We start from the raw sequence: 23,266 nt of genomic DNA on the forward strand, positions 1-23,266 counted from the left end.
GTAGCCTCGGCGCACCCTTTCGTCGAGGTGGGCCCGACGGTCGCGTCGATGGTGCTCGTTGCCGAGGTGGCCCGGGGCCGCAGGTGCGGTGTTGCGCGTGCGCCCGGTGTAGACCGAGGCTTCCCGCATGAATCGGGAAGTCGCGGCATGAGGTTCCGAGGGATATCTTTGCCTTCGGGAGGCAGTGCTCTCGGCCCGTCGGGCCGCAGCGCCTTCCAGGAGATTCTTGAGCTCTCCCTGGATTCGCCGACCCTCGGTGGTTGATGGCTCCGGCATCGCGCGGAGGAGCATCGCTGCGGCTGCCAGGTTCTGACCAACCCCGCTGGATGCGGGCGGCGGCCTGACCCTGACATCGTTGGCGACGCGGTGCTGGAGACCTTGGGGCAGGTGACGTATTTCTCCGGCCAGGGGTTGGCCCGCCCATACCTGCCCGACGTCCCGACGGATCGGCTCAAGCGCTCCTGTTCCCTCGTTGAGCCTGGCCTGCGCCTCGCGGACTTGCTCGAGTTGTGGGTCGTAACCCCCCGCCGGAGCGGGGACCACAGCTAGCTCCCGTGGGATGTCGGCGCGAGGCACCGGCCTAGGAAGATCACCGTCCTCCGGCATGCCGAGATGGTTGCCTTCGGAGGGATCCCCTAGCTCGATGTGGAAACATTCGCGGCTTGGGCCGCAGCTCTCGTCGCCAAGGCTGCGGCTTCCGTCGGAACAGTCGGATAGGCAGTAGTTACATGCGGTCATGAAGTCCCGCATGGCACTGGGGTTGCCAAGTCCGGAGAAATCCCAACAGACGCTGGGGTCGTCATCTTCCTCGGACCCAGAGGGCCCGTAGGTCGAGACGTCCGTCAGCCGGTCCCAAGGCGACCGTATACGAAACCCCAGTGGGGTTGCACTCGCCTCAATGAGAGCGCCCGCCAAAGCGAGGTCGTTTGGCGGGTTGAGGCCGAGTCGAAATGACGTAAGATGGGAGTTAGTCGGTACCTTTTGGTCGACGAGGAGCGACGTAGTCACATCGGGGACTGGTTGCACCGTCATCTCAGGTACGAGGGCGACGTCCTGCAGGCTTTCCGCGAGCGCGCCGGCGTCGTCTTCTTGCTCGGGGTCAGCGTGTCGCGGGGGGACGGCGCTTGCCTTCGTCTTGAACACGAGGTCGACGTCCGGCGTGCCTTCCGTCGGGGCGTCGGGGGCGTCGATTCGCTCGACGACCAACAAAGCGCGGCCTCCCGCTTGGCCTTGATGGCCCCGCCTCCTCCTCCGTTGGCGGGGGAGAGAACGGAGCGAGCTCGAATGTTGCTCTTCCACCACGCGGGGAAGATGTCGTCGATTCCGCCGCCGGCGAGCGGGTTGTCGGCCGCCATTGTCGTTGTCGCGCGGCGGTGGAAGAAGTATCATGTCGTAGCTGCCGTCGAAGGACATGAACTCAAGGGTCCCGAAACGAAGCACCGCCCCGGGCCGGAGAGGTTGCTGGAGACTGCCCATCTGGAGCTTTAACGTCAGCACGCAGCAGGCCCCTACCTGGCGCGCCAACTGTCGGCGTTTCGAGACAGGGGGGTCCCTAAGCCGACGAGTGAGTGTGCTGCGTGCCCCAGCCCAGATGGGTCGAGCGCGTGGGCGAGCGCGAAGGGGGGAGAGGCGAGGTGGCCGGAGTCGAGCGTGAGAGAGGTGGAAGTCCCGCGGCCTTCGTGTTCGTCCCGCGCCCAGGTCGGGTGCGCTTGCAGTAGGGGGGTTACAAGCGTCCACGCAGGTGAGGGAAGCGAGTGGCCCCAAGAGAGCGCCTGTCCCGTCCTCGGTCCCGCGCGGCCAACCTCCTTTAAGAAGGCCCTGGTCCTCCCTTTTATAGTCGTAAGGAGAGGATTCAGGTGTACAATGGGGGGTGTAGCAGAGTGCTACGTGTCTAGCGGAGAGAGAGCTAGCGCCCTAGGTACATGCCAATGTGGCAGCCGGAGAGGTCTTGGCACCTTGCTGGCGTGATGTCGTGGCTGTCGGAGGTGCGACGGAGCCTGGCGGAGGGACAGCTGTTGGAGCGGTCGAGTCCTTGCTGACGTCGCCCTGCTTCCGTAAGAGAGCTGGGGGCCGCCGTCGTCACAGAGCTTGTGGAGCGCCATCATTGCCCATCCGGCGGAGCTGGCCGGATGGGACGCCGGTCTTGTTCTCCGTGACCCGAGTCGATTCGGGGTAGGACGATGATGGCGCTTCCTGTTGACGTGGCGGGTCTGTGCCCTAGGCAGGGTGACGTGGGGGCTCCTCCGAAGCCGAGGTTGAGTCTGTCTTCTGTTGCCGAGGCCGAGTCCGAGCCATGGGGTCGGGCGAGGCGGAGGTCGTTCGGCCGAGGCCAGGGCGGAGTCCGAGCCCTGGGGTCGGGCGAGGCGGAGTTTCGTCGTCTTCCGGGTCTTAGCCCGAGTCCGAGCCCTGGGGTCGGGCGGAGCGGAGTTCGCCGTCTTTCGGGTCTTAGCCCGAGTCCGAGCCCTGGGGTCGGGCGGAGCGGAGTTCGCCGTCTTCCGGGTCTTAGCCCGAGTCCGAGCCCTGGGGTCGGGCGGAGCGGAGTTTCGTCGTCTTCCGGGTCTTAGCCCGAGTCCGAGCCCTGGGGTCGGGCGGAGCGGAGTTCGCCGTCTTCCGGGTCTTAGCCCGAGTCCGAGCCCTGGGGTCGGGCAGAGCGGAGTTCGCCGTCTTCCGGGTCTTAGCCCGAGTCCGAGCCCTGGGGTCGGGCGGAGCGGAGTTCGCCGTCTTCCGGGTCTTAGCCCGAGTCCGAGCCCTGGGGTTGGGCGGAGCGGAGTTCGCCGTCTTCCGGGTCTTAGCCCGAGTCCGAGCCCTGGGGTCGGGCGGAGCGGAGTTCGCCGTGGCGCCTTTGGCAAGGCCTGACTGCCTGTCAGACTCACTCTGTCGAGTGGCACCGCAGTCGGAGTGGCGCAGGCGGCGCTGTCCTTCTGTCAGACTGGTCAGTGGAGCGGTGGAGTGACGGCGGTCACTTCGGCTCTGCCGGGGGGGGCGCGTGTCAGGATAAAGGTGTCAGGCCACCTTTGCGTTAAATGCTCCTGCAACTTGGTCAGTCGGTGTGGCGATTTAGTCAGGGTTGCTTCTGAGCGAAGCCAAGGCCTCGGGCGAGCCGGTGATGTGTCCGCCGTAAAAAGGGGGGCCTCGGGCGAGACGGAAGTCTCTCGAGGTCGGCTACCCTTGGCCGAGGCTAGGCTCGGGTGAAGCGTGATCGAGTCACTCGTGTGGACTGATCCCTGACTTAATCATACCCATCAGGCCTTTGCAGCTTTATGCTGATGGGGGTTACCAGCTGAGAATTAGGCGTCTTGAGGGTACCCCTAATTATGGTCCCCGACAATATGCTACACAATACAGAGATGTTGTATAGTAAGAAATGGTCCGACAACAGACCTTACCGTCCGACGATACACAATGGCTGGTAGCTCTTTCTAACGGTTGTCTTGACCTTGGAGGCTATAAACAAGTGGAAGGGTTTAGAACCTAGGTTATAATACTCTTTGTGGTAGACATAATTATAGATGCATATAAGATACTTATTTTTTTTATATGCATTAACTAGAAGATAAATAAAGTCAATAATTTCTTCCCTAATTCATCCTTTTTCTTAGTCGCCATTGTTTCTATCACTGGCTCGTTAACGTAACTGAGCTCAAATGCTACCTCAATCTACTTTATTATGCTAATAAATTGAACCAAGTTAAAGTGATTCAATTAGACCCGAAAAAAAAACTCAAGGCTCACGAGTCTCGAGTGAGTCGAGCTAGCTTGTTCTAGCTCGCGAGCCGGTTCACGAGCTGTGCAAAATTAATTAATCCGCAGAATAATAATGATCATTGGATAATTTTATAGATAATAGGCTCGTTTCTTAGCTTTTGATGATGAATATATGATAATTCAAAATTTAAATTACTCATAACATTGAATATGCTTTTATATTATACATTTATACGTTTTAATTGAATTTATAATATAATAATATTTATTAGGGCTCGCGATCTGTGCAAAATTAATTAATTTGCAGAAGAATAATGATTATTGGATAATTCTATAGATAATATGATCGTTTCTTAGCTTTTAATGATGAAGATATGATAATTCAAAAATTAAATTACTCGTAACATTGAGTGATTATTTTATATTATATATTTATAAATTTTAAATTTATATTTATAATATAATAATATTTATTAAGGTGCGGCTCGCGATGACAAGACTCATTTTTAAGCTCATACAATGGATGAGTTGAGCCAAGCTCGATCAGCCACCGAGCCACATCAAAGCGAGCCGAGGGCTCGTTGCCCACCCTAAATTCGATCATAAATCGAGTGAGCTGGCAAACTGCAATTTTTATTTGTCTACCTATAGCTATGGCCTCTCAAAGCATCTATTTACCCGCTAGCATCTTAGGTGATTAAGGGGTCATTTAAATATACTAGAGTTAATAGTTAGTTAGTTAAAAATATTGCTAATATAAATAGCTGGCTAACAAATAATTAGTTAAATATTAGCTAATTTGCTAAAAAGTTGTTCGGATGTTGTACGGAGCTGTATGTCTAATTGAACTATTAGATATACTGTTTGATTGTCTTCAACTAATATAACAGCTAATTTTTTGCTCGATTGCATTTAAACATGTTCAGTTTAGGCTTGTACTACGAGTACTACCGAGAATTAAATAAATCCGAAGGACGACGGCCCGGTGTCGTCGTTGTCAACCGCCTAGCGAGCAAAACCAAAGAGGACGCCACCAACAAACGCATGAATCGATGCAAAGGTGTGGAGAGAGTTGAGAGGACGGCGTTGTCGTCCAGCCAATGCCTTTTTTACATAATAAATAAAAAAATAAAGCCTTATGTTCCTACTACCTGCTCCGTTCTCGTATTTGTGTTCTGTTAGTTTATTTTTATACTAAAAACGAGAAATAAAAAAGAACGCAGAAAACACTTGATTTCGGACTTTTTTTTTTGGACTTGACTGTGTACTTCCCATCGGCATCGTGGTGGACCATGGATCAAAGTTATGCGAATTTTATTACCCATCCCGGCCCCTCCAAGATTTTTTATGTCTATACATAAAAATCAGTGGGCAATGATTTGAACGGGAAAAGAGAAATTAAGGATTAGTTTGGGAACCTTATTTTTTCAAGATATTTTTATTTTTCTAAAGAAAAATAAACTAATTTTCCTTTAAAAAAATAAAAATTCATTAGAAAAATGAGATTTCCAAACTAGACCTAAAGCGTAATAAAAGCATATGGATTTAGTTGCGTTGACATGGTCAATGCCCGGTTAGTATGAGTATCAGGTGCACGGGTCCCAACTTCCAATCGCATGTTGTTTGGCTGATTTCCATTGGAGTGCGTCATCATCGTGAAAGATAAAGAAAAGAAAATAAAGTGGTGGAAAAGGATAAACTTGGTTCTACGTAGATTCCGGGCTGATCTAGAGACTAGAATCTGTCAAAAATTCGCTATTAGACCTATACTAGTTAGTTGAGTTTGTTGCACTTGCATCACTACGGTTCCTATGTATCATGTAGGCAGATATTGCTTAAATGAGACCGTAATCTAAAACTCATAGATTAGACGAGTGTGAATTTTATTGCAAGGTATATGGTGTGGGGTTAGACAATGCGAGATCAGAGACAATGATGGGACTAGACTATTAATGACTAAAAATAACAGACCAGCCTAAGATATGACCTATTTAATAGTGTCACGGCTTAGCCCGACACGATTGGAAGTGGGTCTATATTGTACTAGGCTGTTTTGTAGATCCGCTCGCCAGCCTAACATGTCACGATTTTTTTTAAAAAAATATCATTATACATATATTTATAATACATATTAAAATAGTATAAACCTATAAGTGGTGCAGTTGTTGTTAGTGGTTTCAAATCTGAGTGAGCGCATATATTTATAGATTTTTCGGGAAGAAATTTCCACTAGAGATATCCTGCAAAAAAATTGCATGCGGCGAGTCTTCATCAGCAGAGCTGACAGAGGTCACCGACTCACTGATAGGCCCCGTTTCAATCTCACGGGATAAATTTTAGCTTTCTGCTAAACTTTAGCTATATGAATTGAAGTGCTAAAGTTTAACTTCAATTACCACTATTAACTCTCCTGTTTAGATTACAAATGGCTAAAAGTAGCTAAAAAAAGCTGCTAAAGTTTATCTTGTGAGATTGGAACAGGGCCTAAGGCATTCTACCTGTGAAACATGCTGGTAGGAAATGCTAGTGTTTTCAACGGCACCTGCGTTCCCAGGTCCAGCAATCATGTGAAGTCAGCTTCGAGATTGCTGCCACGCTGACGCCATAAATTAAGCACCATCTTTTGGGCACCGGCTGCTGCTGCTACCCAGTGATGGGGTATAGCAGACAAACACTGAAAAACAAATTCAACCTTGAAATTGCTGCCGGAATTCTAAGCTATTATTATTATTATTATTATTATTATTATTATTATTATTATTATTATTATTATTATTATTATTATTATTATTATTATTATTATTATTATTTTTATTTTAGCTCAAGCTGACCTTTTCAGTGCCAATTGTTGAGTGCGCCATCCGCATGGCAGCATGCCAGCATCAGGCAGGCAGCCGCAAATGACCAGCTCAACCGGTCAAACTCCGACGATCATATACAACCTCGACAAAGAAAAAACGTACAAAAAAATTCAAGAGGTGAAGAAAGAAAACACAATCCTAAGATCGTGTGGCTGCGGATTCGCTGAGAAGACCTGAAGTGTTAAACGGCGCATGAAAAACTTAGGTATGGTTCGGTTATTTCTATCTCACGTGGATTAGATGAGATTAGAAAAAAAAATATTTTTTTACTTGTTTCAGATTTAAACACACTCGATTGACACAGATTGAGAACAAAACTGCACGTACAGATGTTGGAGCTGAGAAAAGGCTGGCGCTGGAGACACTGCAATTGACTGGTCACTGCTCCTCTAGCTTGTCGCTTGTTGTAGTCGTAGCTGACAGCAAGAGTAGTCCAGGTCAGTGGTCGCAAGGGACCGGCGACAAGAGAGCGCACGCCACGGTAGAGGCGGTCAGCAAGAAAGTTTCCAGTCTAACTAAATTGGTGCCACCAACCATCTTAAGCTCTTGAATGTCCAGTTCATGCATATGCAGCCTCAAAAGTAAAATGCTGACAACCGATAGCTGTACCATCTAGAAATCAATCATAGCGACTGCATAAGGGTTTAGTGACTGAACGTCCAGTTCAAGCATCACAAGCCTCAGATGAGATAAGCAGGGTCATAGGACACGACAGCAGAAAAAGTGTCGAATCGAAATAGTGACTGCATTCACTTCACTTCTGCGTGGACAAATGGGGATAACATCACATGAACCTTAGACTGTATTGAGACAGGACGACGTGAGACAGTGACATAATGCTAAGAAGAAGAAGAAGAAAATGAAATCCATCTTTCGGATTAGAAACTTCGGACAACGGAATCCAAGTTCAACCGCTAAACAGGCACGATTAGTACAGTACAACTGTCTGTAGACATCGAATCACAATGGGCCGACCACCAACAGTGAGCCACCACCACCGCCTCTTCACAGGAACGGAGGGAGAATCACCCACCGGCGAGGGTACTTGGGCCTCCCATCCTTGCCGTCAAACAGCTGCAGAAGAAGTCAAGAAGATGAGCTACGAAATATTCCCGACGGCAGTGGTCAGTACGCAGGGAAATTTGCCAAAGGCTAATGATGTGTACGTATATCATCGGGGTAGTAGCTGCTATATGCTGGGCCTTGTGGAAAGCTAGAAATAAGATGTGTTTTGACAGAGTTGTGATCAAGCCCCCCCTCCTGAAACTGTTTGTCGAGCTGGTGCTCTAATTGTGTCATGGGCAGGTTCGAGCAAACAGGAGCTGCTTGTTATGTGTTCTGAATGTCGTTATGCTGACTATGTTCCTGCGTGGACAAAAACTTCTGTGATGCTTTTGGCTGATTGGTGATAATTTGGGCTGTTAGGTTCTGGTTGCATTAGCTAGTTTGTGTTAGCTGTTAGGTTCTGGTTGCATTAGCTAGTTCTGGTTGCATTAGCTGTTAGGTTCTGGTTCATGGGCAGGTTCGAGCAAATGGGAGCTGCTTGTTATGTGTTCTGAATGTCGTCTATGTTCCTGCGTGAACAAAAACTTCTGTGATGCTTTTGGCTGATTGGTGATAATTTGGGCTGTTAGATCTTTCCTTATGGTAGTCCTTTCCCCCCCTCCTTGTTCTGTCTATGTCAGTATGCTTCTAATGAACTCTGTATTTCTGTTACGCATGTAAAAGAAATGGGGATATCCTCGTATCAAAAAAAAAAGTACGCAGGGAAGAACGGCACTTGCCTTCTTCAGACGGCTGTGCTTGCCGAGCGCCCAGTTGGTCATGATGCCCGCCGCCACGACAAGGAAGACGTAACCTGCCACGGTCTGTGTGGCGATGTTGAAGCCGACCCACTGGTAGATCTCGGTGGTGTAATTGGCGCAGGTCACGATGTTGAACAAGAAACCGCGGGGGATCTGGTACCCGCCGCTGCCGCTTGGGCTCCTGAGGTTCCGCAGCAGGATGTGGCAGTAGAAGTTCGCGACCTGGCAGACGACCCCAAAACCAAACCCAATCTTCATCTGCAGATCACTCACTGGGGTGTACAGCGGGTGGTTGCAGTAGTAAGCAATGTAAGCGCCGAAGGTCCAGTAGTAGGCACAGTTCCTGAAGACGTTCGAGAGCGGCGACGTCGCGTGGCTGAAGCGGTGCACGAAGAACGTCTCCATGATCCGCTTGAAGTAGTGGAAGCACCAGTAGTACATTGCGTAGGTCTGGACAGGGTGCATGGCCCGCTCCCCCTCGTGCCCGAAGTACTTGTAGACGGGCAGATAGTAGAACATGGGGTAGATGATGAGAGGACCCAGGTACTCGAAGAAGAACAGTGTGCTGTAGTAGACCTGTGGCCCTAAATCTTTGAAGACCACTGTCAGTGACCCAGAACCCTTCTCGCAGTATTCTAGCAGGCTGGCCTTCGGACTGAGGACAACTGGCTTCCCGCCTTTTCCAGGTTGAAGGGGGAGGGTGAGCCGCTGCCTAGAAGGATAATACTTCTTAGCTGCATTGTGCAGAGAGACAATCGGTTAGCAGATAATACACATAAGGAGAAAAGCTGTATATCAACAGGGAAGGAAAATGGGACAGGGGAAAAACTACATAAGTGAATGAATCCATGATAAAAAAAATTTCCATCCAACCCAGACAGAGTCATCCATCCAGATCAACATAGGGTCTGTTTGGTTGGATTGTGGCTGTGAAAAAAGTTGTGTACTGTGAGCTGTGAAAAAAGCTGATGTGGGCTGTGAGCTGTTAAAAAGCTAAAAACTGTTTGGTGCAAACCACTAACAGTCGTTAAAAGTTCTTCGATATATGTTTTCACAGTTCCATCCGAAAGTCACTAAAAGCAGGTCCATGGTTGCTTTTAGTTTTGCACTGCGAGAAAATCGACTTTTAGAAAAAGCTGCTTCCTGAATCCAGCCATTTGGTTTGGCTTTTAGGGGGCAAAAGCCAAAGCCAAAAGCTAAACCAAACACACCCATAAAACATTCTAGTAGATGAAATTTCTAACAATGATTTCAAGTCGTCCGACTAATCGTGATTAGTCGGGCTGGTCTCCTGTTTGTGTTCAATTAGGCAGACGACTCGACTAGATGGGCTGGTCGTTCTAGTCGTCCGACTAATCTCCGATTAGGGCGACTAATCGTCCGCTTAGCGTTTCCTAGTCGCTCGGCTAGGGTTTTGGTATTGGGCCATTTTCAGCCCATCTCTAGTATCATTTAGTCTGGCCTCTCCTCTCCTCTGCCCATACCCAGCCGCCAAAACCAGCGTACACGTACACCTCCTCTCTTGCCAGACCTCCAAGCCTTCAGACCTGGTCGCCGGCGGCTACCCCTACGCCCCAGACCGGACATCCAGCTCCGGCGGCCACATAACACCGGCGGTTTCTCACCTTTGCCTCCTGCTGACCTGCTCCACTAGCGCCTCTGGTATTGCAACCCAGACCAGACAACTAGCTCGACGCTGGTTTTGCAAGTCTGTTGTTGCTGCGCAAAAATGTCGTTAGAGGGAGTGTCGTGACACCGACGGCTGTATGGTATCTTTTGTTACCCTAAGGGCATCTGCTACCGTATAGGTTGATTTGAGTATGCTTGTGACTTGCGAGCGCTTGGACCAATCCTTGTCAGTAGTCAGACTTGTAAAACAAAACTCCTTCCTTCTTAATGAAATACGGGCTCCAACCTGCTCGTGAAAAAATATTCAAACACATTTGGCCAATATCTGGAAGTAAATTAACCCTATGCTACAGGTCTAAAAGTTGAGGGCAGAGCACCACACCACCAGGTTGCCATATAGCAGCTCAGCAACCCATGTTAGTAGCATTTGATGCAAAAAATATATATATATTGTACGGCACAACCAACCATACATTATGAGATACTCTCAAGTCTCACCCAACCACATGACAGCAATGAACATGCCAACCCTCTTGAGTGGTCCAACATGAACAATAACTTCTTGTATGTGCCACCTCATTAGGACAGACCCAGTGCTAGGGGCTCCCGCATGAATGGGGTCTGGAAAAGGGATAAACCGAGGCTAACTTTCCTCCGCAAATATGGAGAGGCTGCTCCGAACCCACGACATGGCATGGTGACTTAGTGAGACAGCTCTCACCGTTGCACCATGTCTGTTGTCTGCCCTTCATTATGGAAAGTAAATAGACTAGCATGCTGATCTACTAATCTGCAGTGTACAACTGAGAAGGCGGTGCCTATGAATGTGACAATGAATGCCATAAGGGCACAAGGCACCTCTTAAATTGTCATCACAGACGTGGCTAAAATGTGATAATTCAAGAAGGTTAGCATAGAGATTAGAATCCCAGTGGCACTTGGAGCTTGAAATATATTGGAGGAATGCAGATTCCAGAAACAGTTTCGGGTTCCGTCAAGTAATAGGCTAATAGCAAGAAAGTTTTGACTATATGTATCCCTGAGGCACAGACATATTAAGGAGCATATTCGTGCAAACTGAAAAGTACATACTTTTCTGTCTAAATATGTTTTTTGTCAAAAAACAACCATGCTTACATACTTTGAATTAAACCATAATAAATGTAATAAACGTTGACTGAATGCAGTATGGATGTTATTTGCAAATAATATTAAAAGGCCAATAACATGTCCCAGAGACAACTTCTAGATACTGCTCAACTATCTTCCTGTTCCCATCTAAATAAATTATCCCTTGATATATTTTTTTCACAGATCATGTCAGATAAATGTATTTTGACAAAAAGGAAATAAAAAAACACAAAGGGTGTGAGTTGATGCTGATGGCCAACTCCTTCCTACCTAAACAGATCCTAACGACCTGCAGCACTGAAACCCCAAAATAAATCCCTGCCAAACAGGGCAAACAAGGAGGGCAAGCAATCAAAACGAACCCAGGTTGACTAGAGTCATTGACATGTGGTCATATGGACCGAATTGCAAACACTAGATACTGCTGCAGCCTAGAGGATAAAAAACACACAAATTGCATACCACACCCAAAGGCACTAGTCGTGGCCTTTTAGCACATACATGGAATTCAGGAGAGCAAGATAAACCTGCGACATCACACAAGCATGGGCTGCACTGCAGTTTCATACTGGCCACGCAAGCACTAAAGTTCAGGATTTGCTAGCAAAGTTTGCAGCTACAATTCTCAGGACAAGACGTATAGAAAAGAGGCAATCAAACAGCTCTGTTAGGCGTTAGCAAAGCAGCGCCGAAATGTTTGCAAAGGTCGTTTACTGGTGCAAATGAAAGATAAAAGCGGCCCACAGATTCCCGCTTGCTGAATGACTCTCGCACACCGCACGCTGTAAACACCCCCCGTGTTCGGTCCTTAACTCCAGAACACACGCGTGTTTCTTTGTTGGTTGGTTGCTGCAAGGCATGGATGAATGGAATACGGAAACTGCTGGGTAGTAGAAGCAAGTGCCGAAATGTAAGCAAGCAGGGAGGGAGTCCACTTACTCCTGGCATGGATGGCCTCCTGCAGGTCCGCGACCTTGGCCTGTAAAAAGGAACCCACGAATGAATATGAATCCAAGGTGAAACCTCTACGAGAGATCTCGAACCCCAGAGGAGAACCGAGCCTCCCCCGACGGCAATAAACCCAGCCCCCCGGAGCGAATCAAGAGGCGGCGGGCTGGCGAGCGGGCGGGAGGGAGCACAACGTACCGAGTCCTTGAGGTCGATGCCGCCCTTGACGACCTCCCGGCCGCTCCGGGACACGACCGTGACCTTCATCCTCCCGCCGACGGGAAGCCGCGGCAGCGAGGCGGCAGAGCGGGGAGAGAGACGACTAGATCGTCGAGTGGCTGCCTGCTGCCTGCGGCCGTGGATGCGGGGGAGAGGAGAGGAGAGGAGAGGAGACGGGGGCGGCGAGGGAGTGGACGGGCGGAGGCGGCGTATTTGATCCCGCGGCGGGGCGGGGGAGGGCAGCGTGCAGGTGGGGGGCGTTGGACCCACACCCACCGGAGTTATGTGGCTCAGCATCTTGATGTGGACCGTGTCCACGGCGCCCCACACTCTGAGCAGCAGCAGCATGGACAGCTGAGTAAAGAGGGCCTGCGCTGCGCAGCGTGATCTGGCCGCAGTTGGTTGGGGAGTAGCGCGGGCGGCCCAACGGCCCCCCAACGGTGAGCGACCTCCGTTCAGCTCGGCGGCTGACCCGACGATCATCCCGGGGCAGGGCCCACGGACGGACACGCTCTTGCCGTGCCGCTTCGTCGACCACAGCAGCGGCACCAGCATCAGGTAGAATTGTAGTAACATTCTTATCCTAAAACACACATTTTTCTTTGGAGAAGTAGCGATTTGTACTTAATGCTAGCAGTAGCCTTTAGATGATAGGCTGGTTGGCATTGGAGTACACGAGACAAGAACGAAGAAGAGGAGCATCCAAAGCTCATGGCAACTAAAACCGTCAAGAAGATCACTGGTTCGCTTGGATTTAAGTCGTAATGGATTCTATTGCTGTTATAGTGTTTTTATCTCTATAAATTACAAAAGTTGTAGCAGTCCAAATAGTTATCTTTAATCCAAAGCGAATAACACATTTCATAGTGATAAATGCAGGAGGTTGCAATTACAGAGATGGCTGAATTGGATAGCGGTAGCGGACTTCTCAATGTTTCTACGAGTGATGTTATCATCTGACCGGTTAAATTAATTAGTGTAGTTAAGGGGTAGAGGCGACCGACTTGGGGGTGTAACTCTTCTTGGCATATACTGTACTGTATGTCAGTATGTGTCACGATTATGTTCACTGTGGTTTTGTTCCATATAAGATGTAGGCACTAGTACATTTCTGTCGTTAGGAAAAAAAAAGGGAGCCCAAAACCCATGTGATGTTGACGGTGCACCCAAGTGCCCCTTTAATGCAGATCTCATAGTCTAAATTTTGATCACCTCTGTCTAGGCAGTTTGGGATATGCTCTGTTTCAGGATCCTTTTGCCTCAACGTTAGTCATCTTGCAATTGCAAAGCACTTATTCTGCCCTTGCTATCCTCAAGAATCAAGATTATTGGCTACGATCTACCAAATATTGACTGCAAGACACTTCTCTATTCTCTTTCAAAAAAAAGGCTCCAACAACCAGATGGAAGGTAGGCATTTATTATTCCCATATCATATCATGGTCATTAGGCTTGTAAATTGGCTCTCGAAGTATCTCTACTTCACATCTGCAGACCTGCTTACAATTCATGGAAAATGTTTACAGTATAATACTGTGTCCTTTTTAATGCATTGGCTTATTTGACAAGCATGTTTTTGTAGCTTCATGCCTACTCATATTGGATAAGTAGTGTAGAGACAAGTCACTAATGGAGGGTGTTTCAAGCGAAAAGAAACAAGCCCAGTGATACCTATTACCTGCTATGTTTTTTTTTGGTAAATCTAATTTGCAGTCTCTGTACTGGTCATGTGACAAGTGAATAAAAAAACTGTGTAATTTTCTTGCTTCTAATCTCACTGTACAGGGTTGGAGCTGTCTTGAAAATCTTGGGTGCTAGACACCTGTAATTGGCCTCAAATATCTTACACCAGCTTAATGCCTTAATCACGTTCTCAGATAACTCAGGACATGTTCTCGTTCACCGTTGCAACAGTATGGAGGCTTTACGAAATTCTTTTGACATCTGCATCTGTACCATCTTCGCTTTTCTCTCAGAATTCAGCTGGAAAAAAAACAGCTATTACTGTCGTGATCACAGGGTTACCGTGACCGAGTTGTAGAGATTGAGGAGGGCTGCCGACGGATAGAAGAAATTGCAGCTTTTCTCGGAGAGCTGAAAAAGAGAGGAAGAAAATAGAAAGGGCATGTTCATTCTGCTAAGCACACACGGATGGAATTGGCGCGGGCGGCGGGAAGGCAGTTGCGCAGCTGGAGGCTGCTGCAACAGTGGCAATAACTCCCGCTGCCCACCGGCTCACCTGTCCTTCATCCGCCCCGATCCGAACCCATTCAATTCCAAATTCACAACCCTGCCAGTGGTTGGCCCGCCGCTGCCAAATCGAATCGGACTCCGATCCGTGCAGCCCACCGGCGAGACGGCGAGACGCCGAAGCTAGCACACTTCATGCCATCTGTCTGACGTGATGCGTGTGGCCTCTCTGCTTTTACTGGATCCCTAGCCAGCTCAGGAGAAACTCAGAATAGTACTATAGCCAAGTCCATCCAGTCCTTTCGCGGCGTCTTCCTTGCTCACCGCGGCTCCGGCGATGTCGGCCGCCGGCTCGGCGGCTCTACCTCTCCGTCTACAACTGGGTCGTCTTCTCCGTCTACAACAGCCGCCATCATGGAGGTCAGCTGCTTCTTTTTCCTCGCACATTTTCGTTTAGTGGTACTTTGGTAGTGCACTTCAGTTTGCTCGGTCACAGTAAAACTGCAAACTTGGTTCAATGTTTTTTTTTTTTGCTTAGCTCATGAAGTCTGAATCTACCCTATTAGAATGATTACTGCTTTAAAGCTTAAGTAAGGATACTACAAGCAAAATTATCTTGTGGTTCTTGGTAGGAAGGACTGCTAATCGACTAGATTAATGTGTACCAAAAAAAAAGGTTAGACCCAACAATTACATAAATGTTACTTATGGTCGCAGCAAAATCTTGTAGTGGTTCAAATTCAGTAATATGCTTTTGCTGGGCTCGATAAACTATGTGAAATTTCAAATGCCTTAGTTCAAGCTCATGTTTTACCCACATGAAGATTGTGAGGTAGTACTGATCTTTCTGTGTTTTTTTTTTCTGGTGGTGGCGGTGTTGGTGCTTCAGATTCTTCATGGGCTTGTAGGTATGGTGATGTTGCTGGACTTGTATCCCTTTTGTCTTATCATAGTCAGGCTACTCAAAACAGTACGATACACAAAAATCAGTCTAGATCTTCAGCACATCAGATATTTTATTTTTTATTTGCCAGAAAGTTTCAGAGGAGGGTTAGATATAAGGAAAAATATGCTTTCTTCACTATTGGGGTATCGCCTTTTTGTCACTATTCTGATAAGTTTGTGTTTGTCTTCTTTATAGGGTTGGTGAGGTCTCCAGTCTCTGCAACTCTTCCACAAATTGGATCCAGATTATTCCTCACGTGAGGTGTCTTGTGGAGTTTTCCCGAGGTATCATCACTAGCCAACCTTCATGTTTTCATATATGACATCTATTTTTTAGGAATACATCTTAATTTGTTCATGAACTTTAGAGTTTCCATTTTATAATTTCGTATTTTAGACTAGCTAGATACATATCTATGCGTTGCTTTTTTGCCGGGACCTTGAATTATGACACGGCTCTAGGTCTAAAAGCATTTGCTAGAACTAGAGAACATGCAGTAGATGGCTATGTGACTTTCAGGACGTTAAGATTAGTCAATTATTCAATTTTTAAGTCCGATAATGGAGTAAGCAACTACGAGTGGGCATTGTAACAAGTTTCTACAGCAGGCATATTAGAAAAGGATAAATAGGGCTTTTACCTTTTGCATCCTATTTCAACTTTTTTCTGTTGCGAGTAAACACTTGTATTATTTCTCGACAATGTGAACCTTGTTTTGCAGACCCAGTCACATCTTCTTGCTACTGCCCTGATCATAAGCTGGTCTGTCACTGAGGTACAAATCACTTGATGTGATTCTCTAAATCACTCACTTGTAACCACTACTGAATCCAGTACTTTATTATATGTCACTATAAAACCTAGAGTAAATTTTGTTATGATCTGAATTGCTGGTTTCTTCCAGATCATCAGGTACTCTTTCTTTGCAATGAAGGAGGCATTTGGATCTGCACCTTCCTGGTTATCATGGCTTTGGTAAATTTGGATTTTTCCTCCGAATCTGGAGAGTAATCCTACCACCTTTGCCAAGGAAATTTCCCTTGAACGTGTTTTTGCGTACTGATCGTCTGCACGTACAGCAGCTTTATGCTGTTCTATCCTACTTGTATCTCTAGTGAAGTTGGTCTGATCTACATGGCTTTGCCTTACATGAAGGTACACCGATCCTACTAGAAAACCGAAGAGGTATAGTATGCATGCTGTTCACATCTCATAACTACCATTTTTAACCGTTTTTTCTTGTGGGACCACAATTTCAAGCATCGGTCTTAGGCCCTGTTTGGGAGGGCTTCACTTCAATTATTACAGCTTTGATTTTGCAGCTTCACAATGAAAGCCTCAACAGATTAGTCAGCGGTGTTCAAGAGTGTTTGGTTTGCACATACACTCTACCTTTTATAATACAGTAAATTTGTGTGATTTTTCCTTAAATATCCTTGATGATTAGCGGGTGAAGAAAGAGATCTAAATCGATAAGTCATGTAATCAATGTCATGGTAGGTAATTTTTGTGCAACTTCATGAGAAAGTATGAAAACGGTGTTTTTAAAGCACCCTTCGAGAAGCTTTAAAAATTTTATGAAATTGGTCTCTGGTTTCAGTTTTTTTTTTAAACTATAGCCGGTGGAGGTAAAATAGACTTGAAATTCTTGAAGTGAAGCTCTCCGAGCCATAAGATGCGCAACACATGGAACTTGTCATACGACTACTTGTACCCATCTGTTCTTGCCCTCCTGGTTTATGTTCCAGGTAAGCCTTTCCCTCCTCGACCGCCCTCCTTTTTTTTTCCTGTTTGCTTCAGTGCCTTATAAGAAGAAGGTACGTTGTTTCGCTTTGCAGGTAAGCCTTTCCCTTCTCTCGGCTGCTGCTGTACCGCTTTACTTAGATCTAGCAAACAATGTATGATTATCCTGTGTCCAGGAACATTTTTTATTATGGCAGTTCATCATGTATGATTCTTATATTGAACTTGTTTTCTCTTGAAAAGATGAGATGTGTCTCATTTTATTTTCTCTTTTTTTTTGTGGAAAACGAACATCATCTGAGGAGTTGGATTGCAAAAGACCCCTTCGCTAATCGGAACAAAAAAAAATCCCGTTCGCCGGCTCCTCCCGTCGTGCCCTCGGATATATGGCCATCGATTCTGAGTTCTGGCCACATCAATCCCCGGGATTTAGAGGCTGTTTGTTCGTGGCTAAATATGTCACACTTTGATTAAGGTTAGTCGTTTGAATTGAAGAACTAACCTCAGACACAAAAGTTAGGTAAAGTATGGCAAGTTAGGCATCAAACTAAACAACTCTGTTCCCACCCACACTGAACCATCTCAAATCTGCGCCGGCGCCGCCGTAAGGCGCTCTGATCTATTTGGAACCTATGAAATTTCATATCGGGATTCACTTGTTTTGACCAGTCGTTTATCTAACATGGTTTCTGAATTTTGGCTAAAGTTTGATCAAGGGCATGATGAGGAAACAAATAAAATGTATAGAATAAGTTCGCACTTTCAGATCTGAGGGAGAACTCGCGGGCTTGTTTGAACTATAGACTAAAATTCAAATTCAGACAAAACTTCTAATAACGAGTGATCTAAATAATATTTTAGGGCACATACAACCTTATTTAATACCCCTTGTCTCTTGAGAAGTCTCTAAGAGCTTAAATAAAAAAAACACAATCTTCGCAAAGAGTATATCTCTACACGACTCTTTACACATATTGTCTCTTAACTGTTACTGATTTTAATTACAACCCGAGTTTATTAGCCTCTCATCCACCTGAAAAACCGAGCAATGAACTTTAGGTTGTACATGCACTTAGACTTTAATTCCATTTATTCACATTACTTTTAATACACCTTAGCTTTAAATAGCATTTTGTCATCCAAATCGCTTAAAAGAAAATTATTTATGTCAATTGCTATGTACTACGATAGGATCAAGATACTATCAATCTTTCGGGAACCTTTGCACGTTTTTTAGTGCACATACACCACCACATGTTTTTCAGCTCATTCTTTTGGGAACCTCTGCATATTTTCTTTTCCGAGAATACTTTATAGCCAGCCTGAGTTTCGGATCAAACTTGAGTTGCCTTGAATATGCAACAACATTTACTGCATTTTTATAATGAAACTTCCACTGAAAATGGCCTTAGCATAAAAGAAAGGGGGTAGTGTTAACCCTTTTAGTCACAAGTTCTCATCGACTAATTGGCTATACGTATCGGTATATGATGAAATACAAGACATATAAATAAAGAATAGAAGAAAAAATCTTTTGAAGAGCACATTTCCTACCCTACAAGTGTCTGGAATTGAAAGTAAACTATTAGTAAGAAAGAAGATGTTCGGTACTTCGGTCTATGTTTGAGAATGAGCTAATTGTTACATTTAGATTCCATGCATGGATGGTGTGTGTCGCCTGAAAACAAAGAAAGGAGAATTTGCTGGCCATATACTTGGATTTAGCGTGGGTGCCTGGGTGGTGTACTGGTGTCTGGTAACCAGTAGCGGCTAGCAACAGTAATTATTGCCACTTTGCACGTACTGGCCAACTAAGATCATCAGTCTTTTTGATGCGTCTGATTCACATGTTCTAGGCCGTCAAAGCCACCACCTTAAAGCCATGGGCAGCAGCATCTCAGGGTCTTCGTCTTCCTCCCTGCAGCGCTTCAATGGCGGCGGGTGACGACGGGTCGGCGGTTCGGCGGCTCTACCTCTCCGTGTACAACTGGGTTAGCTTCTTCGGATGGTTAGTAGATAGCTAGATCCGCCAATTTCCAGTCATTGAGGTCTCTCTTGGATTGGACGAGCGTTGGCCTGATTTGGGTTCTTGGATCTGAATTCTGCAGGTTGCAGGTGCTGTACCACGTGACCTTGGCGCTGTTGGGTAGCGGCCATCAGGCCGTCTACGCTGCTGTCAAACTGCCACTCCTGTTCTCACAAACTGCTGCCCTAGCAGAGGTAAACTGGTCTTAAGCCTAGTCGCATGTTTTATCGAACGTATTAATGTGATAATTTTAGCGAAGATCACAGGTCTAGGACTCTAGGATTTGAAACTCTCTCGTCTCGTCGATTGTTTTGAAATGGATGTAGAGGTGTTTGGTTTATCGAGACTAAATTTTAGTTTCTCTATTTTATTTATTTTAATTCCTAAATTATAAACAAACGTTTTTGCCCCGCATCACCCTCTTGCATGTGCGGCAGCAGGCCGTCGGCTAGTAGAAGACGCTACGGATTAAAATCAAGCGAACAGGTTAGACAATAATATATAGGCAGTTGTGTTTCCTTTATCTCCACATAAACAATGGATCTAAACATTAAATACTAAACACAGACAAAATCCAATAAAAGCACTATGCAAATATTTTTACTGGATCAGCTACATAATTTTGCTAGAAAGATTATATGTGTCCAAAGGGGCACACTTAGACCCCAGGCCATGTTCAGTTATTCCTACGCCACAGGGGTTAAATGAGTTTGGAAGATTTTAGTAGAACTTTTAACCTAATGTGGATTTAAACCCACTCAATTCCCTCCCATCTATATCTATTGAGATGAAAACGAACAAGTTCTCAATGAAAATCCATCTGTTTGAGTTATTAATACATGTGATAACACTTTTAGAAAAAAAAGGAAACATTGCATCTAATATGTGATGATCATCGACATGACCAGGCATGTATTGGTAAAATAGGTACTAAGATAGACAAGTTTCCATCCGAGACCAAGCCATTAAATTTAATTTTTATCAATATAATGTATGTATGTTTAATGACAGTGTTGGAAGAGAGTTTATTAACAAATAGGAAGACAGTTTGTATCCAATCTTTCAATTTAGTTGTTATTATTACACGTAGTACCCCTGTGTGGTCCTACAAGAAACTTTGTGGAATTCCTTGTATCATCCTAGCCGTGGATTATCAGTGTTTATATTTCTTTGCACATGTACTAATTTACTAAGTAATTGAGTTTCACTGGTGATGCTGTCTCGCTGGTAGCACAGATTCTTCATTCTATTACAGGTAAAAGAGGTTCTTCTTTCTTCCCAATTTATGTTTTTCGATCTTTATCAGGACTGAGACTTTCTAAACAATGAAAATATATCCTCAAAGATTCCAACTTGAAAAATATATATATTTTTTAAAAAAAATTGACTCTCTTGCATTGGTTTTCTTTTAATTTAAAAAAAAACTACGCAACGATGATATGTTGAACTGCTAAAAGGGCTCGTGAGATCTCCAATCAGCGCAACTCTTCCACAAGTTGGTGCGAGGATATTTGTTACCTGGTGCATCGTCTGGAGTTTTCCTGAGGTATCATTAAATTAGCTCTGTTTCATGGTCGGGTTCTGAAGAATACTGTATGTATGTATGTATGTATGTATGATCAGTGTCCACGTTTGTGTTGCAGACACAGTCCCATGTCCTCGTTACTTCCTTGGTCCTAAGCTGGTCTATCACTGAGGTACGACGCGCATACTAAGCGCAAGAAAACGCTGAGCAGATCACCTGCAGCAGCTCTGAGTTCCTAAAAGTTTTTTTTTAAAAAAATAGTAGAAGTGCTATACTGTGAAATTTCATCCGGCCATGGCTGCTTCTACAGTATTCTGTCTCAATGGATTGTAGCTGCAGTAGTCTGGAGCTACAGCTATAGAGCAGCCGTCTGTCCAGAGTATCTTTCATCATAAACAAAAGAAAGAAATATTTGACTGGTTGCAGGTCATCAGATACCCTTTCTTTGGCTTGAGGGAGGCATTTGGGATCACACCTTCCTGGCTCCTATGGCTCAGGTTGGTCGTCCAGGTTCCCAAGACACCCCACTTTCCACCTGCAATTTCTGTTTAGTTGAAGTGATTCCGTTTCCGTCCTTGGTGTTTTCCTAAACCTGTGAAGGTACAGCACGTTCACTGTACTCTACCCTGTTGGGCTGATCAGTGAGCTCGGCTTAATCTTCACTGCCATGCCTCACATGAAGGTGAGTGAGCTGAAGAAACCTGCAGGAGCCCATGCATGCTGCTCATCAGTGTGAGGCTCATCAGCTGGGCAGCGAGTTTGACCTAGTCTTGGCAACAACTTTGCAGGGAAGGTCCTTCTACATCTGCGCTGCACTGACCACTATCTACATTCCAGGTGAGGTGCACCTCCCTCGCTCTACTCCTGTCGCCCCTTCAGCTGCCGATCTTCGTCATCGTCTCTGAGTGTAGGATCAGGATCTGACATGACATGGCGCGCTCTGCTGCATGCTGCTTCTTTTTGGCTCTCAGCGTTCCCGCACATGTACGGTCACATGCTCGCCCAGAGGAAGAAGAACCTGTCCAAGGCGAAAGCCGCATGACGCTCCAGACGAGCCTAGGCCTCACTGTCCCAGACGGAGAGTAACCACTGTCTCTAACCACGGGATGTCAGAGTGCACTACTCTTATCAGGTGGCAATAACACCGGGGTTGTACCAAGGAATATACTGGATAGCTCTTCCATGGGCAAATCAATAATAAATAAAATCACCATTTATATAAGTGGATACTCTTTTTTTTAAAAAAAAATACACATATATCGTTGGAGTTCTTGGTCCAAGTCTATTTACCTTATAATTGATCCAACCCGCTCTTTATAGTAATATAATAGTATGGTGCAAAATGTAAATAATAGAAGTGGAAGAAAACCAATTTAAATCGCTTACCTTTTGCCACTGTATGAAACTATGAATAGAGTCGTAAGAAGAGAGTAAGCTATAGTTACACGTACGCGCGCGCGCATATTATTGTGATCGGTGATTTTTCTGTCTCTATTTTTTTTGTCAAAATTTTACTTTAATTTCAACAATATCTTGCTCATTAAGTTCAGGAACGTTTTATGGTTGAGTAATATCATAAGATACTGTTAGAATCTATACTGTATAGGATCGATTTCTAAGTCCCTAGAATACCAATCCGTAACTGAAAGTAAAACCTTGATGACGTGTAGATCTGATCTACTGATCTACTGAGAGGAACAGGGAAACACACCTTTGTTGTTGGCATCGGGATCCGAGCTGCTGTAGGCTGTCGCGATTCCAAACACTCCGACGCCTAGGCGATGGGGCCTCTGGGGACTGGGGTTTTGGGGCGAGGTACTAGCGTTAGTCTTTCCTGCGACCCCTTAGTCCTATATATAGCGTCGTGTGTCTGGGGGCTCCAACCGAGGTTAGCGTGGGCCCTCCCAATCAAGGGCCCATTTAAAGAGATAGATAGTTGGGTTTAGCCCAATCCGGTCACTGTTGACCAGCTGTAGAGGACACACCCAACAATCTCCCCTTTGTTCTCTACATTCCTTATTCTCAACTTTTCTGGATTCCATCCCTTGACAAGTTTACACATAGAGACCAAGGTGTGACAATGACCGATTAAGTATCATCGCACTCATTGACTACAACATGCTCGCCTGCTTCAGAACGGGAAAAGACTTTATTTGGTTGCAGTCTGTAGCCCCTGTGATTCAAGATCATAGGCACTCCCTTAAACCCATGCCGGCTACGTGATATCTTAACACGTTGGGTGGAAGACCTTTTTGTGAGCGGATCCGCTAGCATCTGCTATGTTCTGTTATGCTCATCTTTTATGGTTTGATCCTGAATCTACTCCTTAACAACATAACACTAAAAGTCAATGAACTTGGCAGCGCCACATGACTTGTTGTTATAGGAGTACGGTACTGCTGGCTCATTATCGCAGTAAATTCTCAGTGGTCGCTCTATGCTATCAACCACTCTTAATCCGGGTACAAATTTCTTTATCTTTATTGCCTGCCCATTTGCCTCATGCATGGTTACAAACTCAGCGTGCATTGTCGACGA

At 45.9% G+C, this 23,266-nt stretch overlaps 2 protein-coding genes and 1 long non-coding RNA gene across 14 annotated transcripts; 2 read left to right on the forward strand and 1 right to left on the reverse strand.

Annotated features, from left to right (window-relative positions):
* Positions 1–7,293: 7,293 nt before the first annotated feature.
* On the reverse strand, positions 7,294–12,531 carry LOC100191179 (uncharacterized). Its single transcript, NM_001136614.1, has 4 exons — positions 12,278–12,531; positions 12,071–12,110; positions 8,351–9,105; positions 7,294–7,640 (listed from the first exon to the last, which is right to left on the reverse strand). Exons 1-4 carry the CDS (start codon positions 12,344–12,346, stop codon positions 7,572–7,574), a joined length of 933 nt encoding a protein of 310 aa, NP_001130086.1. The 5' UTR covers positions 12,347–12,531; the 3' UTR covers positions 7,294–7,571.
* Positions 12,532–12,925: 394 nt separating this feature from the next.
* On the forward strand, positions 12,926–14,166 carry LOC118473080 (uncharacterized). The gene is made up of 3 exons (XR_004851892.1): positions 12,926–13,708; positions 13,881–13,994; positions 14,084–14,166. It is a non-coding gene; the product is annotated as an uncharacterized lncRNA (long non-coding RNA).
* A 51-nt stretch (positions 14,167–14,217) lies between these two features.
* LOC100383128 (uncharacterized) lies at positions 14,218–21,985 on the forward strand. Of its 12 annotated transcripts, none has more exons than XM_035961536.1 (17): positions 14,224–14,908; positions 15,378–15,396; positions 15,630–15,718; positions 16,156–16,209; positions 16,339–16,619; positions 16,757–16,930; positions 17,035–17,182; positions 17,273–17,652; positions 19,034–19,185; positions 19,286–19,397; positions 20,440–20,458; positions 20,661–20,749; positions 20,847–20,900; positions 21,155–21,225; positions 21,329–21,410; positions 21,517–21,565; positions 21,640–21,985. In XM_035961536.1, the coding sequence occupies exons 9-17, from the start codon at positions 19,109–19,111 to the stop codon at positions 21,768–21,770; spliced, it is 684 nt and encodes a 227-aa protein (XP_035817429.1). In that variant the 5' UTR covers positions 14,224–14,908; positions 15,378–15,396; positions 15,630–15,718; positions 16,156–16,209; positions 16,339–16,619; positions 16,757–16,930; positions 17,035–17,182; positions 17,273–17,652; positions 19,034–19,108; the 3' UTR covers positions 21,771–21,985. The 12 variants fall into 12 exon arrangements, with proteins under 12 accessions (XP_020397837.1, XP_020397836.1, XP_008655253.1 ...); NM_001175794.1 differs by adding an exon at positions 18,868–18,956 and having other exon boundaries at positions 14,735–14,908; positions 16,339–16,930; positions 17,483–17,652; positions 21,700–21,948; XM_020542247.3 differs by lacking the exon at positions 17,273–17,652 and having other exon boundaries at positions 14,221–14,908; positions 16,339–16,930.
* The last annotated feature ends 1,281 nt before the right edge of the window (positions 21,986–23,266 follow it).

Source organism: Zea mays, chromosome 8 (genome assembly GCF_902167145.1).
Source record: "Zea mays cultivar B73 chromosome 8, Zm-B73-REFERENCE-NAM-5.0, whole genome shotgun sequence".
Taxonomy (NCBI): Eukaryota; Viridiplantae; Streptophyta; class Magnoliopsida; order Poales; family Poaceae; genus Zea; species Zea mays.